The sequence below is a fragment of the Ovis aries genome, chromosome 1 (assembly GCF_016772045.2).
Source record: "Ovis aries strain OAR_USU_Benz2616 breed Rambouillet chromosome 1, ARS-UI_Ramb_v3.0, whole genome shotgun sequence".
NCBI lineage: Eukaryota > Metazoa > Chordata > Mammalia > Artiodactyla > Bovidae > Ovis > Ovis aries.
This window is the reverse complement of record NC_056054.1, coordinates 250,124,538-250,141,467: the sequence shown is the minus strand read 5'-3', so window position 1 is coordinate 250,141,467 and position 16,930 is coordinate 250,124,538. Positions and strand designations below refer to the sequence as shown.

At 46.5% G+C, this 16,930-nt stretch overlaps 1 protein-coding gene and 1 long non-coding RNA gene across 3 annotated transcripts in view; one reads left to right on the top strand and one right to left on the bottom strand.

Moving 5' to 3' along the window:
- The window catches only part of LOC121817255 (uncharacterized), a 98,730-nt gene that overhangs the window by 23,086 nt on the left and 58,714 nt on the right, over positions 1-16,930 (top strand). Inside the window, exons 3-4 of the long non-coding RNA XR_006057085.2 lie at positions 1,382-7,322; positions 16,556-16,660. This is a non-coding gene — a long non-coding RNA (uncharacterized LOC121817255). The remainder of the gene's footprint in view (positions 1-1,381; positions 7,323-16,555; positions 16,661-16,930) is intronic.
- The window catches only part of NMNAT3 (nicotinamide nucleotide adenylyltransferase 3), a 123,498-nt gene continuing 112,003 nt past the window's right edge, over positions 5,436-16,930 (bottom strand). For both annotated transcript variants that reach the window (XM_004003880.6, XM_060395257.1), the window contains exons 4-5: positions 13,742-13,824; positions 5,436-6,620 (exon numbers count right to left, since the gene is read on the bottom strand). In XM_004003880.6, the coding sequence (XP_004003929.2) occupies positions 6,268-6,620; positions 13,742-13,824 (436 nt within the window). In that variant the 3' untranslated portion in view covers positions 5,436-6,267. The remainder of the gene's footprint in view (positions 6,621-13,741; positions 13,825-16,930) is intronic.

Sequence of the window (16,930 nt, the reverse complement as noted above, 5' to 3'; positions counted from 1 at the left end):
TTTCTCCTTTAAATTGCTGAATGGTATTCCACTACATGGATGCAACACATTTGTTTATCCAAGCACCAGTTAAAACAGCCTTATCAGTTAGATACGTAGGCAATATTCCAAAAGCCAATTTCTCAGATGCCAGTCAAGGGCCAGTCTTCTGTAGAGCTGCATCAGGCCTGCTAGGTAACCCTCTCCTGAACATGACCAGTCAAATCTTTGGGTTTTTGATTAATTTTTTAGTCTTGTTTTTTATAGTTTCTTATATATACTAGGGGACTTCCCTGGTGGCTTAGATGGTAAAGAATCTGCCTGTAATGAAGGAGACCCAGCTTGGATTCCTGGCTCAGGAAGATCCCCTGGAGAAGGGAACAGCAACCCACTCCAGTATTCTTGCCTGGAGAATTCCATGGACAGAGGAGTGTGGTGAGATACAGTCCATGGGGTTGCAAAGAGGTGGATGTGACTGAAAGACTAACACTACACACTAGACACCAGTCATTTATTAGATCTACATTTTGTAAACATGCTCTTCAAGTCTGTGGCTTCTGTTGGAGTCTCCTGGTGTCCCTTAGAAGGAATATGGGCAGGGGAAGAATATACCCAGTTTTGTACACATACATGACTGCTCTGGCCCCAGTATAGAGAAGGGACTGCAGGGGCTGGGAGTGGTAGTGGGCTAGGTAAGAGATAATGGAGAGTCTGGCCTGAGAGGGGACAGGATAGATGGAGAAAAGAGGTTGCATATGAGGCATGTACAGAAAGTAAGACTGACAAGGCATGCAAATGCTCATAATGGATTTCCAGCAGGAGAAAGAGAGGTAGGGCTCCCCAAAGAAACATGGTACTATTGTTTCTAAGAGTGATACAGAACACTGGGATTTCAGTGTTCTGATAATTTGGGAAAGCTGGGACCTACCAGATTAACTTTAGGGTCCCTTCTAGTGCCACAAACAAGCCTTCTGGGGATTAACAATTCTAAAATATTCTGAGGTATGTGCCTAGGTGCATTATGATTGATTAAGATCACACACATATGTATCTAACATGCAGAGCTGTGGTCCAAGAAAATAACATGACTGAAACGGAGCACGGTCTATGCATTGAGACCCTTGCAAAAATCAAAGACAGAAACACTGTTAGCATAGAAAGTGTGAGGCTGGGGAGAAGAAATTCATATTCATGTATTAACTCGATTACCATGTGTGCCTTGCAAATCCGGAGCGCTCTCTGTTTAAAATGGGATTTCACATCATTCTGTCCCAAGCGACACAGACAGGATTATGAATGAAAAATCTTTTCCTCAGGCCAGGATACAGAGCTGCGCTCACTTGGGCAGCATGCACTAGCACGGGAGAACCTTTATTTAAGGCTGGAAATTCTATTTCCCCAGGAGTCCAAGCCACTGTCTTATCTATTCTCGCCGAATAAACAAAACACCCTGGCAAACGAGATGCAAAGAAGGCCCGAGGGAATGGAGAAGAATGTGAAATCAGGTATGCAGGTCAGTGTCAATGCAATAAAGCAGGAGCTCAGCAGTGACATGTACTTTCTCTTCTGATACTAAAAAAAGGAGGCTATGTGAATCAATGAGGCAAGTGAGAGTGCAGAAATAGAATGTATGAATAGTTGATACTATATATATATATACACACACACACACATATATATATGGTAGAAGTATGTCTATTGGGGATTATCTTAACAATTCTAAAATATTCTAAATTAACAATTCCAAAATATCTTAACAATTCTAATATAAAATATCTAACAATTCTTAAATATATGTAGATATTTATCTACATATATAATAGATATATCCACCATATATATATATATAGTAGATCTTTTGTGATGTTTTATTTTAGGGGACAATATATATAAAGGTGGATTTCGCTGGTGGCTCAGTGGTAAAGAATCTGATTGCCAAGCAGGAGATGTGGCTTTGATCCTTGGGTCAGGAAGAGCCCCCTGGAGAAGGAAATGGCAACCCACTGCAGTATTCTTGCCTGGGAAATCCTGTGGACAGAGGAGCCTGACGGGCTACAGTCCATGGGGTTACAAAAGAGTCAGACGTGATAGCTACTAACCAGCCACAAATGTGTAAAGGCTAAGGAATGAAGGTTTTGCCTGGTGGGAGCCACAAGGTATGACCATGACTCAGACAGGAGGTCTTCTCCAGCCTAGTTGGGCCTAGTGCCCTGAGCGCACAGAGAGGCTGGTCAGGGAGGCTGACGCTGGCATGCCAAAATGCCTACCGTCAGATGCACGCTATAACACTCAACCTCTTCTTAAGGAGGTGCTCATGAATCTAGCTTGTCATGTTGTCTATTTCGCCCTCTCTTGCCACACGGCCTTTGTGTGTGCTGTTCATTCTGCCTGAAAGTCAGCTGCCTCCACCCTTCCCCAAGTCTTGGGGATTTGTCTTTCAGGCCTCAAATCCATCCTCTCTTTTCTGCTGTCTATTCTCTGTCATCGGGGTGAATCCCTGGTGTCTTATGGGGCCTAAACTTTGTACAATCTTTAACGCCCCTTTCCAGAAAAAGAATAAAAAGTTTGAATGTGAAATCAGTACCTACATAATTAAGATCCCTCCAGGCAAACGAGGAGCTGCTTAAGCTTCCTTACTTCACAGGGAACCTGTTGCCTCTGGCTGGCAGAGCACATGGTGGATTTGCCCATTGGAGCCCTCAGGATGGTATGAAATCATGTTTTGTCATGGTAATGCTTGATTCTCATCCATACAATGGTCTGTAAGCTTCTCGAGGGGCAAGACCATGTCCATTTGCTCACATCACTTCTCCTAGTGTTTAGTGCCTAGCACAGGCAAGGTCCTTAATAAATGGGATTTGAGTAAATGAATCTTGAAATTTGAATAATTATAATCACAGAACTATTAGCTCCCACTCATTGGGAGTCTCCATTCACCAGGCCCTGAACATCGGGACCGAGGGTACCGGGTATGTTGGAAGACTCGGCCTGTGAAACAAGGAAGAGAAAACTACTCTGGGCACTGGGATTAGAGGGAGACTGAAGGTGGGGTGCCTCTGAGTCAAGGATGTGGCTTCTGATTCTTATTGTCAACAGCACTGTGTCCCCAGAATAAACATGACTTCATGACTGGTAGGGATCCCCCTACTCCCAAACTAGACCTTTGTAAGATACTCAGCTGCCATTTCCTAATCTTCTCTCTTGGGAGGCAGAGACCCCATCTCATAAACATCCCCCTCCCACTCTAAGCCATAGTCTTAAACTAGTGGGTCTGGTGATTATCTTGGTTACAATGGGCAGATATTATTATCAGCTACTGAACTGAGGCAGGGATATTGCTAAGCATTCTACAAGGCACAGGATAGCCCCTCCCAGTGAAGAATTCTCTGGTACAGAATGCCAGTAATGCCCAAGGTGAGAAGCCCTGCCTCAAACCCACAGGCTCCCTCTCCATCACTTTTTCTGGATACTACAGCTGTGTGCTGTTTTCCTCTTCCCCCCGCCCCACCTTTGCTTTCTGTACTCCACACAGAACAGTGGGGGCAATTTACCAGAGTAAATGTGATGCAGTTTCAGCTATACATACAGCTTATTCAAAACAAAATGAATAACTTTTATACCACTCTAATGGCAGAAAGTGAAGAGGAACCAAAGAACCTCTTGATGAGGGTGAAAGAAGAGAGTGAAAAAAGCTGGCTTGAGACTCAGCACTAAAAAAACTAAGATCATGGCATCTTGTCCCATCCTTCATGGCAAATAGAAGGGGAAAGGGTGGAAGCAGTGACGGATTTCCTCTTCTTGGGCTCTAAAATCAATGCAGATGGTAACTGCTGCCAAGAAATTAGAAGACAATTGCTTCTTGGCAGGAAAGGTATGACAAACCTAAATAGTGTATTAAAAAGCAAAGATATCATTTTGCCAACAAAGGTCTATATAGTCAAGGCTATGGTCCTATCAGTAGTCATGTATACAGATGTGACAGTTGGACTATAAAGAAGGCTGAATGCCGAAAAATTGATGCTTTCGAACTGTGGTGCTGGAGAAGACTCTTGAGAATCCTTTGGACAGCAAGGAGATCACACCAGTCCATCCTAAAGGAAATCAAGCCTGAACACTCATTGGAAGGACTGATGCTGAAGATCCAATACTTTGGCCACCTGATGCGAAGAGTCAACTCATTGGAAAATACCCTGATGCTGGGAAAGATTGAAGGCAGGAGGAGAAGGGGATGACAGAGGAGGAGATGGTTGGATGGCATCACTGATTAAATGGACATGAACTTGGGTAAACTCCAGGAGATGGTGAGGGAGGCCTGGCATGCTGCAGTCCATGGGGTTGTAAAGAGTCAGGCATGATTTGGTGACTGAATGACAACTCTAGGCCAGTGCGTTGAATGGTCTGGGAACCTTATTCAAATACAGAGTGAGTCAATAGATGTGGGCTGGAGCCCGAGAGTCTCTTTCTAATCAGTTCCCCGGGGATGCAAACACTGGGCCTGCAAGCACACTTGTAGTAGCAAATTTCTTGGCACTTAGGATACAGCAGCAAAGAATACAAAGGCCCCTGCCCTTGGGGAGTGTCCAGTTGGGCTAGAAGTGTATTGGACCCAAATAAGGGTGGAGAGGTTGAAGTCAGAGGCACTCAGAGTCTTAGAAAGTCAGCTGGAAGAGAATGTGGAGGATGTCTAACCACACTTCCCCATTTTAGAGACTGGGAAACTGAGGCCCACCGTGGAGAAGGGAGCTAGTTTACATAACACAGCTTGCTGTGCCAGCTTTGGGGCAAGACTATTTGATTCCTATTCCCCTGAATTAGCTGGGTCCTTAGGGAGCCTCTGAGGGCATAGCTCATCAGAGTGAGGAAAGGTCAGCAGCTTAGGGGTTACAGGGGCAGAAGTCTGGAGACTCCCACGGGGGGCTCCCCCCCACTCCACTCTCCTCACAGGGAACCCTGATTCCCAACTTCACTCATGTCCATCCTGACACACCTGCAGACACTGGGATATATTTTGGGAGATACTAGATTCTTCCCACCAACTCTGTGCTTCTGCATGATTGAATTTGTAACAAGGATGAACCAGGGCAAAGTCTGGGAGAAGTAAATTCTAAAAGCATTCAGTCAGCAAGTGGAAAGAGTCAACTCAAACAGGGTTTGGCCAGTCAAAATCTCCTCCTAATCAGGAGTGGAAGGACAAATCCTGGACCTACACCGGGCTCCTAGGGGCATCTTCCAGGGCTCACCTGAACAGAGCCATTGACCCAGAGCTTAGAGAACCTTTCGCTTGGAAAGAAGTTGCTTCCTCCATGGCTGGTACCTGGGACTAGAAACGTTTAAATTCATGTCAGTTGGACTGAAACAGTAGCAAATTTCATGGAGTAGCTAAAAAGAAAAGAAACAGCTGCTATATCAGGCATTAATAATAAAACAAAGAAAGAAAAAGATAAACTTTTCATTAGTACTTTTTTATGTCAATTTATTATTTATCCCTTCGCCTATATTCAAACAGGCAGGCCATCATAAAACATTCAAAAAGATTCTCTAAAACAGGCAAAGCATCTGTTTTAACTCAGCTCTTTTTTAGAAACCTGGAAATCAGGAACCCTGGCATTTATATAATAGAATAGCTGTATTGAAAAAATATATATGTATACTGCATCAAAAATAGTTTGAGGATCACTACTTAGAAAGATTTTAATTTAAATTTTACCAATGACCAGGAGGCAGGCAGACAACAGCTCATAAAAGAAGATTCAGTGTCAATCAACAAAGTGCTGCTCCCGAATGTAGGCCTTCATGAATGCTGTTTTGTTGAAACAAGGTCTTGACAAGCCCACTGTTTGGTAATTAGCATCCTGTCAAGTCTCTCCAGTCAAGGCCCACAGGTTGCACCTGGTCCCAGTTAAAAAAGGCTTTGTGGGCAATTCTGATCTGACCCTCAGGGGCCCCTGCCATGTGCAGAACCACCTTCTGTGTTCATGCCATAACTACCATTTACAAAGCAAGGAGGCCTCTTCCACCAGAGGTTCTGAGAGCTTTTGTCTAATCCTGATGCGCTCCACACCACTTTAACCTCGATGATAAATGTCTATCCTTGTAATGCAGACCTTTGCTCCTCCCTGAAGAAGGTATCTCTTCCTGGGACAGAAGATGCCGCAGAAGCAAAATCATTGTTGAAACAAACCAAATGCAAAATGGAAAGATTTCAGAAAACAAAGACCATAAGGGCCCTGTCTTCAGGACGAGCTGGTTGGAAAAGAAGGGGCTGGCCCTCCCTGGGTTGGCAAGCCTTCATTCCCTCTCTGGGCTGGGATCCTGGAGGTAGAGGTTGTGTTCCCTGATGTAGGAGATGACAGCATCCGGGAGCAGGTACTTCACGCTTTGCCCCTGGCTCAGGGCCCACCTGACGTATGTGGCGCTGATCTCATTCTGCACTGGCTCCCTGGCCAGGTGGATCTGGTCCTGGTATCTCTGCAGGATGGGCGAGTCCAAGACATATCCCTTGGGGTCATGCCCTGCTCGGGTCACACACACCAAGCCAAACTTCTCCACTATTTCCTGGATGTGTGTGTCTTTCCAGAGGTTGGGAGTCTGGAAGGTCTTGAGGAAATCTGCCCCGCAGAGGAGCTTCAGCTCAGGCACAGCTGGAAAAACAAAGGTGGATCTCAAGAAAGTAACAGGAGGGTCATGGCCAGGAAAGATAGCGTCATATTCTGTTTGAGATTTTCACCAAACACTTTTCTTGGAATGTATGGGGAACTCAATGTCTATGTGTTCATGACTCAAGGAGAAAAAGCATGTTGATGAATCTGAAGCTACTTTAGGGATATACAGTTGTTAAGTAGTACTTGAATCAATACATCATTTGTTTAAGGTTGGCAAAATGCCAAGTAACCCAAAATGGATTTTTTTCTCATTGTCATACCACAAGGCTGTCTGTGGTTGCTGGAGCCCGCAGTAGGTCCAGCAAGACCAAAGGTGGCTGTGCTGAACCTAGGACTCTTGTCTTCTGATAGGTGAGGTTCTTAAAGCCCTAGGACTAATAGACGGTGGACCTCTGGCAAGTCACTACCTTTCTCAAAATCGATTTCAGCCCTGTGCTTCTCTGGGAGCTCAGTGGTAAAGAACCTGCCTTTCAGTGCACGAGACATGGGTTTGATCTCTGATCTGGGAAGATCCTACAGGCTGCTGAGCAACTAAGCCCCTGCGCCACAGCTACTGACCTGTGCTCCACAACGAGAGAAGCCACAGCAATGAGAAGCCCACGCAGCACACTGAAGCACAGACCCCGCTCGCCGCAATGGGAAAGAAGCCTTCACAGCGACAAAGACCCAGCGCAACCAAAAGTAAGTTAAATAAATACATTTGCATTGCTTGCTTCGCTTCAGTCGTGTCTGACTCTTTGCCACCACATGGACTGCAGCCCACCGGGCTCCTCTGTCCATGGGGTTCTGAAGGCAAGAGTACTGGAGTGGGGTTGCCATTTTCTTCTCCAGGGGATCTTCCCGACCCAGGAGTCAAACCTGTGTCTCTTATGTCTCTCTCATGTGGAGCACAGGCGGTTCTTTACCATTAGGGCCAATCTATTCCAGCCCTAACTTCTGGTACCTTTGTAAGTACAATTCCATCTTAAAGGTTAATTATAAAGGATCTTTGGGTAACTAAAAGGTCTCTGAGACCTCGGCTGGTGACCTTTTCATCTGTTTTCAATAAAACAAAGCTCTAGAACAACTGATCAATGTGGATAATCCTTTAGCATTTGTTCTAACAGAGAGTGATGATTGTGATGATTAAAGAATACTTAACATTTATTGGCTCTTTACTACGGGCACTATTATTAAGTGCTTTATGTGTTTAATTTCATTTGAGCCTCAGAGTAACCTCAGGAAATAGGTGTTATTGTCATGCCCATTGTGCAGAGGGGGTAACTGAGGCATAGAGAGCCGTGTGACTTACCTGAGGTTATTCATTGCTAACAGAGTCCGCCCGCCTCCACTGGGGGGCATTTGAAACCCCTGGGCTCTGCTGCCGCCTGCTGGCAGGAATTGTACATGCATCACTCTGCCTGGATTTTCCTCGCACCGTTCCTATTCCTGTCCCTTTGAATGGGCTAATCAGAAAAACTATGTCCATGCTAGAAGCAAACAGCAGGGCCTCTGGTCCTTCTGGAAGTCGGTTGTAGCTTCAGTGAACAGCAAAGGCTGGGCTCTTAGAGCAAGAACATCTCAGTCACCATGAAACCTCAGCTGGGAAGGGCTTCAGGGATATCTGCTGAGGGGACACCTGATGTAAACTGTCAGCTTAGGCTCCTCTGTTGTGGAAACTTTAAGGGAATCTGGACATGGATTAGAGAGATGAGTTTACAAAGGAGCACTTGACCAGCGATGCACTGGAAAGTGAGAAGCTGGACATGTCATAAGAGGTCAGAGTTCCCGCCTCCGTTGGGTACTGGCTGCTGCGGGGCTGAAGCTGAGATCCTTCCCTGGGCCTCAGTTTCCCTGTCCATGAAACCATGGCACTAGACTTGTTTACTCAGTTTAAGGCATCAGATGTAATCATAGAAACATACTTCAAACACTTTAGCAGTGTACTACTGGTATAATAAAATGATATTCAAACATTTATTAAGAAATGTATTCATGAATTCTCCATGGCTAAGCACGAGGACTCTAGAGCCAGACTTTTATATTCAGATCCTGACTGCCATCTGACAGCTATGTGACCTCAAGTTTAAAATGAGGTGATAACACCACTTATCTCACAGGATTATTTTAGAATTGAATGAACTTATAAATATATCTAGCTTCCCTGGTGGCTCAGAGGTTAAAGCGTTTTCCTCCAATGCGGGAGACCTGGGTTCGATCCCTAGGTTGGGAAGATCCCCTGGAGAAGGAAATGGTAACCCACTCCAGTATTCTTGCCTGGAGAATCCCATGGACAGAGAAGCCTGGTAGGCTACAGTCCACGGGGTTGCAAAGAGTTGGACATGACTGAGCGACTTCACTTTTAAAAATAAAAAACATTTAGAACAGAGAACAGAAAAAGCGTGGTATGTGTTAACTACCATCCATCCATTCATCCATTCATCCATATACCTACTTATCCACCAATCCACTCACTGGCACATTCACCAAGCTTTTATGGAGAGTGTCCTAAGTGCATTTAAAATTTATTCAGTAACTTAAGACTTTTCACTCATTTGGGCTGGTCCCATTGCTTACAACATGTATGTGGATTCAAACTATTCCATACCTGTGAGATTTTACTCTACTTTCTTATTTATCTGACCACCGTAATACAGAAAGAGACCAGTGTTTGATCTTTCAAGCAATTGAATTGTTATTTTGTGCTGAATCCCAGGGACGGGGGAGCCTAGAGGGCTGCCGTCTATGGGGTTGCACAGAGTCGGACATGACTGAAGCGACCTAGCAGCAGCAGCAGCAGCTCTTCCTATGGGAGAGGTTAAGTGATGTGCATTGAATTTCAGGGTCTCCTGGGGTCTGGGCACACTTCCCTGTTCCCACAGGTCAGGGTTTCTTCTTCTGTGGGTTTCTGTGGGGATGATCTCCACATGCCTGCTTCAATATTAAATACTGCTTGAATTTATTAACAATGACAGTATGGAATACAATTCACTCTGAGCCCTTGCCCAGAAGGAACAAGTACCCACACCTGCCCCATCCCCCAAGTCAAAAGGCACGCCCGTGGGGCTGGTGCGATGGATCCCTCCTGCCAGCCACATGCACCTTAGACCCCAACTCTGGGCAGTCCTGTCATCAGGCCCCTTAAAGGCAGTTACATTTCCTTTCAGAACCATTCATATCACTGTTACGAAATTGGCAGACCGAGTTACTCTGAGTCCAGTCTGTAAGTCTGAGGTTTTGAATAAAAGCTGCCGATTTGATTTGTCTTAACAGTGACTCAGCGACATAGATGTCTATGGCGTTTTGGGGCAGTGTGCTCTGTCTTTGAATAACCACAGGCTCTGGAGAGCAGATGAAGCAGAGATTCACACAGGAAGCAAGAGAAGTGCCACCAGGACCTGTCTGAATGTCCAGTTGCCCACACTCTGACACCAAAGAGCACCAACCTGGGGGCCAGTCAGCCCTGGGTTCAAATCTCAGTTACAGCTGATGGGCCTGTTTCCTCACCTGTAGTAGGGGCAATAAAGCCTCCTTTGGGAGTTATGGAAGTTGAGTGCTGGTGAGAATGCAATGGAAACTTCCTGCCTAGTGCAGCACGTGAACACAGGCACGGAGGGTGGTGTCTGGAGTGTAGGCTTCCGGGTCTAGACAGGATACCCACGATGAAGCCAGGTATTGGGGTCTGAAGTGTGTGTGTGTGCTCAGTTGTGTCCGACTCTTTGCAACCCCATGGATTGTAGCCCACCAAGCTCCTCTGTCCATGGAATTTTCCAGGCAAAAATACTGGACTGAGTTGCCACTTCCTACCCTAGGGGATCTTCCTGACCCTGGAATTGAAGCATCTCCTGCATTGGCAGGTTGATTCTTTACCACTGAACCACCAGGGAAGCCCACTGGTTTATGAGGGGAATGCCCATACTAATTATACAAGGCCGCCTTGAAACAGGCAGTGTGAAATGGAAACAGATGAAGCATCTGCTCTCGTTGTATGGAAAGAGAATCCTCTGAGCTATGCTCGGCCCCAACAGCCAAGGCAGGGACTACCTTCACAAGCGACAGAACTGGGCTATCAAAGGACTGAAAGTGTCCCAAAGTGTGACACCCAAGTGGCCCAGGACAAGGCAATCCACACGCCTCTGGGTGAGTCCAAGGAGGACCACAAATCACAGCAGTGATGGGGAAAGCAGGGCCCCGGCGGCCAGAAGATGCTGAGCTCAGCTGCAGAGCAGAACAGCACACGCCAGGTGCACGGCACACAAAATGGTCCTTTAAGAAGGTCACTAGTAGCACGTAAGTTACCTCATCAGAAGCCAAGCTCACGTGAGAAAAACTCCACCTTTCTTTCTTAATTGCTCTTATTTTTTTTTCTGATGACAAACAAGAAATCTGTGTCAACTGTGGACCGTGTGGAAAATATAAGTATTTAAAGTAGAAAAATAACAACAATAATTCTGCTTTCTACAAAAAATTGTCAATATTTTGGTGTATTTCTTAGTCTTTTGTATTTAAACATGCAAATAGATGTGAAAGTACATTTACATATGCTTATATACTTGAGATTATCCAGTCTTATATCCTGATTTTTTTCCTACTTACCTCCTAAGTGTTTCGCCATATCATGAAAACCTTTTGTGTGGGTTCTTCATCCTATATTATATATAGTAAATTTACTTATACATTCCCTAACATTTTAACACTGAGGTTGCTTTATGTTCTGCCATTGTAGTTTTACAATTTTTTGCTGTGATAAACATCTTTCTCATAAGTCTTTGTCCCAATTTCTAATTACCTCTTCAGGCAGATTCCTAGAAGGGGAATTTATCAAGCAAAGGGCACAGGCATTTTTAAAGCCCTGGATATATTTTGGCAAATTGAAAAGCCCACTTTTCATTCAATGCAAACTTCCTTTTTTTCCCCAAACATCCGTTTTTAACAGTTACTTTGGAAGAGAACAAGAAGAGTAGGATTTAGGGTTTGAACGGACACAAAGGGAATAAAGGACAAACCCCCAATGCCACGGGGCCAAGCAGAGCAGGCTAGTAGCCCCTGGACAAGCACATCCAAAAAGAAAGTGGGGTGACTTGAAGAGGTGGAGGGGGAACTGGTTTCTTAGGGAGAGTTCCTTCTTAGAGAAGGGTGTTACAGGACAGACAGGTTTTCAACAGCAGAGCCACAAAGGGAGGTGGGAGAAGAGGCAGGCCAGGCAAAGAGACAGGGCTTCTGGAAGCATCTGCAGAGAGGTGAGAAGCTGGGAGCCTCAGTGTGGAATCCCTCCTGCCTCACTGGCAGCTGCTTCCTTCTCTCGCCACAGGTTCCAGCATCCTGAATGGCATGGGGTGGCCAGCACTTCCTGCCCTGCGTGCCTTACTCAGCTGCTCTTCTGCCCCCCAGGTGTCCCCCACCCCAGATAACCTACGGGTCTGCAAGTGGTGATGCAGCGTTGCCTCCTCCAGACCACTCCCCTATCCACACCTGGACTCACTGCCAAACATAGATGGTCTCCAGCTCACGACAGGTGCTGGGCAGGGCCCCGCTGTTCTCGGCCAGCGTCTCGAGAACTCTATCAGGAGTGACTGCTGAGCCAGAGGTGATTCAGAAAGTAGACAGAGGGCTGAGAATGAGCACTGTGTGCTGTGCTCAGGGCTGGGGGACAAGCGAGGAGGAGCCCTTGCAGGCTGCGGAGGAGAGGCAGACAGGGAGGCCAGAGGAATGTAATAAATACTGGAGAAGCTCCTCATATAGGAAACTCTGTGGCTCCTTCTTTCTTGGGTTCCCGCTCAACAGCACAGCTCCCCAGACTGGCGGTAAAGCAGATCTCCAGCGTGCCTGTTAACCATCGAGTTCCAGGCCCCTCCCCCTCAGGAGGTCTGGGGCGTGGCCTGGGCTTCAGTGTTTTTAGTAAGCCGCCCAGGTGATTCTGCTGTGAGTGATGCTTTGATCAGCATCCGGGGACTGCAGCGGGAAACTTGAGGGCATTTTCAAGGCCTCTTAATTAATTTATTTTTAATATATATTTTTTTCAGATTCTTTTTTCGTTATAGGTTATTGTTCCCTGTGCTATACAGTAGGCCCCTGTTGTTTACCTATTTTATATATATAGTAGGGTGTATATGTCAATACCAGACTCCTAGTTTATCTCTTCTCACCCCACCTTTCAAGTCCTTTTAGAAGAGCGGTTCCCAGTCTGTGTTCTGGGAGCACCAGTTCTGAGGAATACTAATATGCGCTAAAAAGAGCCCCATGATTAAAAAGTGCTAAGAATGGCTGCGAGCTACTTCCCTTCCTTATAAGAGTCACATGCACATGAGCATAGTAAAGGCCCTGAAAATCCTATAGAATCTAAGACAGCACTGTGAGCGTGTTTAACCACAACAATCTAGAGCGCTTCTCACAGGGCAATAGTGTCCCACCAGTTAAAGTTGGGAGAGCTGCTGGAGGCAACCCCTCGGAAGAGCCTGTTGGAATGCTGGCCGGGTGGGACCAGTGATCCCTTGCTCCTGGCCCACCCTGCCCCCCATCACTGTGCTCTCATTTATGTGCCTGAGGGGCTGTGCATTTAAGCCCTGGTACCAGGGCTGCCATGGGAGGCGCTCTGAAATTCCAGCTGACAAGGTCCCATCAAACACCAGGAGCTGACCACGGGGTAGAAACCCAGGGCTGCAAATTAAAAGGAAGATCCAAATAGATGTTAAATCCCTTAAAACTAGGTTTCCTTTTCCAAGTAAAACACTTGAGTAACAATGCTATACAGTGCCAGGTTAAGCGATATAATGGCACATTTTGTATTCAAAAAGGCTAAGGCTTTCCAACTAGCTCAGCAGCTCCCAGAAGTTGATTCCGGCTTAGTCCTGGCTGTAATCCAGGTCACAAGCACAAGTCACAAGGTAGGTAAACTCCTTTGGGGCAGGAAATCCCACTTTAGCAAACAACGATTCACAAGGGATGGTGGCAGATTGTTTAACCTGACTTTTCAACACGGAAAGTGTCACCCCAAGCAGGCCTCAATACTCTTACCTGTGCCCAGGGGCTATGGCTCACATGGGTTCTCACCTGAAGCCCTGATATCTCACCCCCTCCTCCCATGCTCTGCACCCCTGACAGAGCAGAGGGTTAGCACCTACCTGCGGAGGCGGGGGAGCTGGCACTGCCTTGGTCTGGGTCTTCCATCTGGGGCAGAGATCTGAGCAGTTCGCTGTGATGATGCCTGTGGGGTAGGCATATGGGCTCAGGGTGCATCCATGCGGCCTGCAGTCCCCCCACATGGCCCAGGGGGGTCTCTGATTTTAAGTCTCATTCTGCCTTTGTCCATTTAAGGTAGGTCATTCCACAAATACGTACTGAGGGCCTACTGTGTGCCAGGCCTTGTGCCAGGTGATGCATCTGGGTCCTGACAGACCACCCCATCCAAGACTGCCTTCTATGAGCCCCAGCTGAAAGGAGGAAACAAGCAGATTTCTACTCTTTTAAGTACTTTCTTTCAGTAGCTCACTTTTTGCAAAAGTTGAATAGGGATTAAGGACCTGGGCTATCAGAATCAGACCTGAGTTCCAAGTACAAATTTTCAGCTGTAAAAAGCTGGGATAATATAGCTACTTTTCAGACTTCTGTGAAGGTAAGTAAGTTACCACACAGTAAGCACTGGCACCGGGTTTCCCTGATGGCTCAGCAGGTAGAGAGTCCATTCGCAATGCAGGAGGCCCGAATTTGATCCCTGGGTTGGGGAGATCCCCTGGAAAATTCTCTGGATGGAGGAGCCTGGCGGGCTACAGTCCATGGGGTCACAAAGAGTCGAACACAAGTGAGCGACTAACACTTTCAAGCCCTGGCACAGTGTGTGGCCCATAGCTGCCTCTCAAAACAGAGGCTTGCTCGGATCATAAGCTAGTACTTTAGAACCTGACTGGGCCGTGGCTCAGAGCCCGGTTTGGAGCTTGACTGCCTGGGCTGAATCCAGTCTCTCCAGCCAGCAGTAGGACCCTGGGTGGGTGTTTCATGTCTCAGTACCTGCAAAACGAGGATTGATGACCGCGCCTGCCTCCCAAGCGTGGTCATGAAGATGGAAGGAGTAGATGTGCAAAGTCCACGGAGGGGTGTAGAGCGCAGAGCAAATCGCAAGTCTCGTTATATGTTAGCAGTTTGGATGTGATTAGACTTAACACCCATTTGGTAGGCCTGGCTCTTTTAGCAATCTGTCTTCTGAAAATCAAGAGATACCTGTGCCTTCTCTTTAATCAAACATGGGTAAGCACTAAGTCTTGTATCAATCTGATCTTCCGTCCTCCGCCTACTGTATTATGCATTGACTGGAGCTGTGTTTGGGGAAAAGCGCCTGATGGAAGAAGCAGGTATTTTCAGTAAGAGTGTCTGGGTTCAAGTGTAGGCTGTCCTGCTTGTACGCAGGGTGTCATGAACACTCTCGGAGCCTCACTGACCTCTATTCCCCTTATTTGGTCAGGAAAGTTAATGGCAGCCTTGTCTACACTGAGTATCACAAGACCATGAAGGAGCAAGGGCTTCTCCAGGGCTGGGGAAGAGGCTGATGCTGATTGTTAGGAGAAGGTGCCGTGTAGGAGGTGCAGTGTAGAAGTTTAAGTTCTAGAATGAGACTGCCTGGGGTGGTATACTGGTTCCAAATAGTAGCGCTGGAATCTTCTTAGGTGTCTTAAGCAATCTGCCCCCCCTTTCCTCATTGGTAGAATGGGAGACAATGACAGTACCCACCTCAGAGAGCTATAACGAGGCTGAATTAAAGAGCTCAGCAGCCCATCCACAGAAAAGTGCCCAATCAACATGGGCTGTTATTAACAGCCTTTCTCTCAGTCTATCTTCCCCACCAGATTGTGAATAGGAAACTCATAATTTATCCTTATATTTTTGGTACCTAGGAAACTGCTTACCTAAAGTCGGCCGAATTCAGGAAAGATGGAAGGGGGATAAATAAATACATTTAGCTCAGGTCCAAAGTCCTTCCTGATGGTCTCAGAGACTCACCTGAATCTTTTTAGGGCCTTGCTGGACTCGTCTGTGCTTCCATTATTGTCTTTTTTAAAATATAAATTTGTAGTTTTTATTTTTAAATTTTATTTTTAAAATGTTTTCTTGGTCATGCCACATGGCATGTAGGATCTTAGTTCCCCAACCAGGGAGTGAATCAGCGCCCCTTGCATTGGAAGCATGGAGTGTTAACCACTGGACCATCAGGAAAGTCCCTCTTACTGCTTCAGTTTTAGAAAGCATCGCCTCTTGAGGCTTCATTCCCAGATTAGTCTGGAATTTCACAACAGATGGAAACAGGTTTGGGTGCCATCTTTACTTTCTCACTGTAGGACTTTGAATATGTTGTTGACTCTTTCAGAACCTGTTTCCTCACCTGTGAAATGGGGCCAAACTCATTTACTTCTCAGAGTTGCTGAGCTGTCTAGTTATTCCCTGCTTGGCACACATAGTAGGTGATCAGTAAAAGCTGGTATTATCATTTCATTTTTACTGATCTTGAAGCCCCTGGTCCAAGGTGACCCTGCTTTGAACAGTAGCTGGAACTCTGAACTCTGGTGTGCAAAAGGTTACTTTCAGTGCCAAACGCATCTTCCTCACAGACCTCCACTCTGCCTTTGTGGGGTCGGGGGGCCATTGCTTCCTTTTGTTGCTTGCCTGAGTGGTACTCTGGTGTGCCCAGCCTTGGGCCTGATGACTGACCCTGGCAGCATATTTTTTGTCCTCAGCAGCCCCTGGTCTCTAGGGAAGCCTGAGTAGAGGGTCACTGTGGCGGAAACAGAGTCAGCCACGTGGTGACCCCTCCTGTAGATCACTGGTTTTGAAGATGGCCATACGTATGGCTTCAGAGTCCAACAGACTGGGGTTCTACCACTTGCTTATCATCTGTTGTGCAACTTACTTAACTCCGCCTCTCTGAGCCTCAGTTTCCTCACCTGCAGGATGAGGACAACACAGGCCCATATTTGCCAAGGGGCACTTCAGCTGCTGTTGCTGGACCACATCCCACGGCATCATGGCCAAGGCCTGCCCAGCATGGGGAAAGGGTGAGTGAAATAAGCTATCAAGTGCTCCAGAAGCAAGAAAGCTGACCCAGATTTTAGAAATTTAGAAAAAAATAAGTAACGTGATAAGGAGAAAAACAACACTCAAGAAACCCTACAGTGAATCGACTTCATAGTGATGCATGTCACTGTCGCCATGACGTAGAGTCACTGTTGACTCCACCAAGTAAGTGTTAGTCGCTCAGTCCTGTCTGACTCTTGCAACCCCATGGACTGTAGCCCACCAGGCTCCTCTGTCCATGGGACTTACCA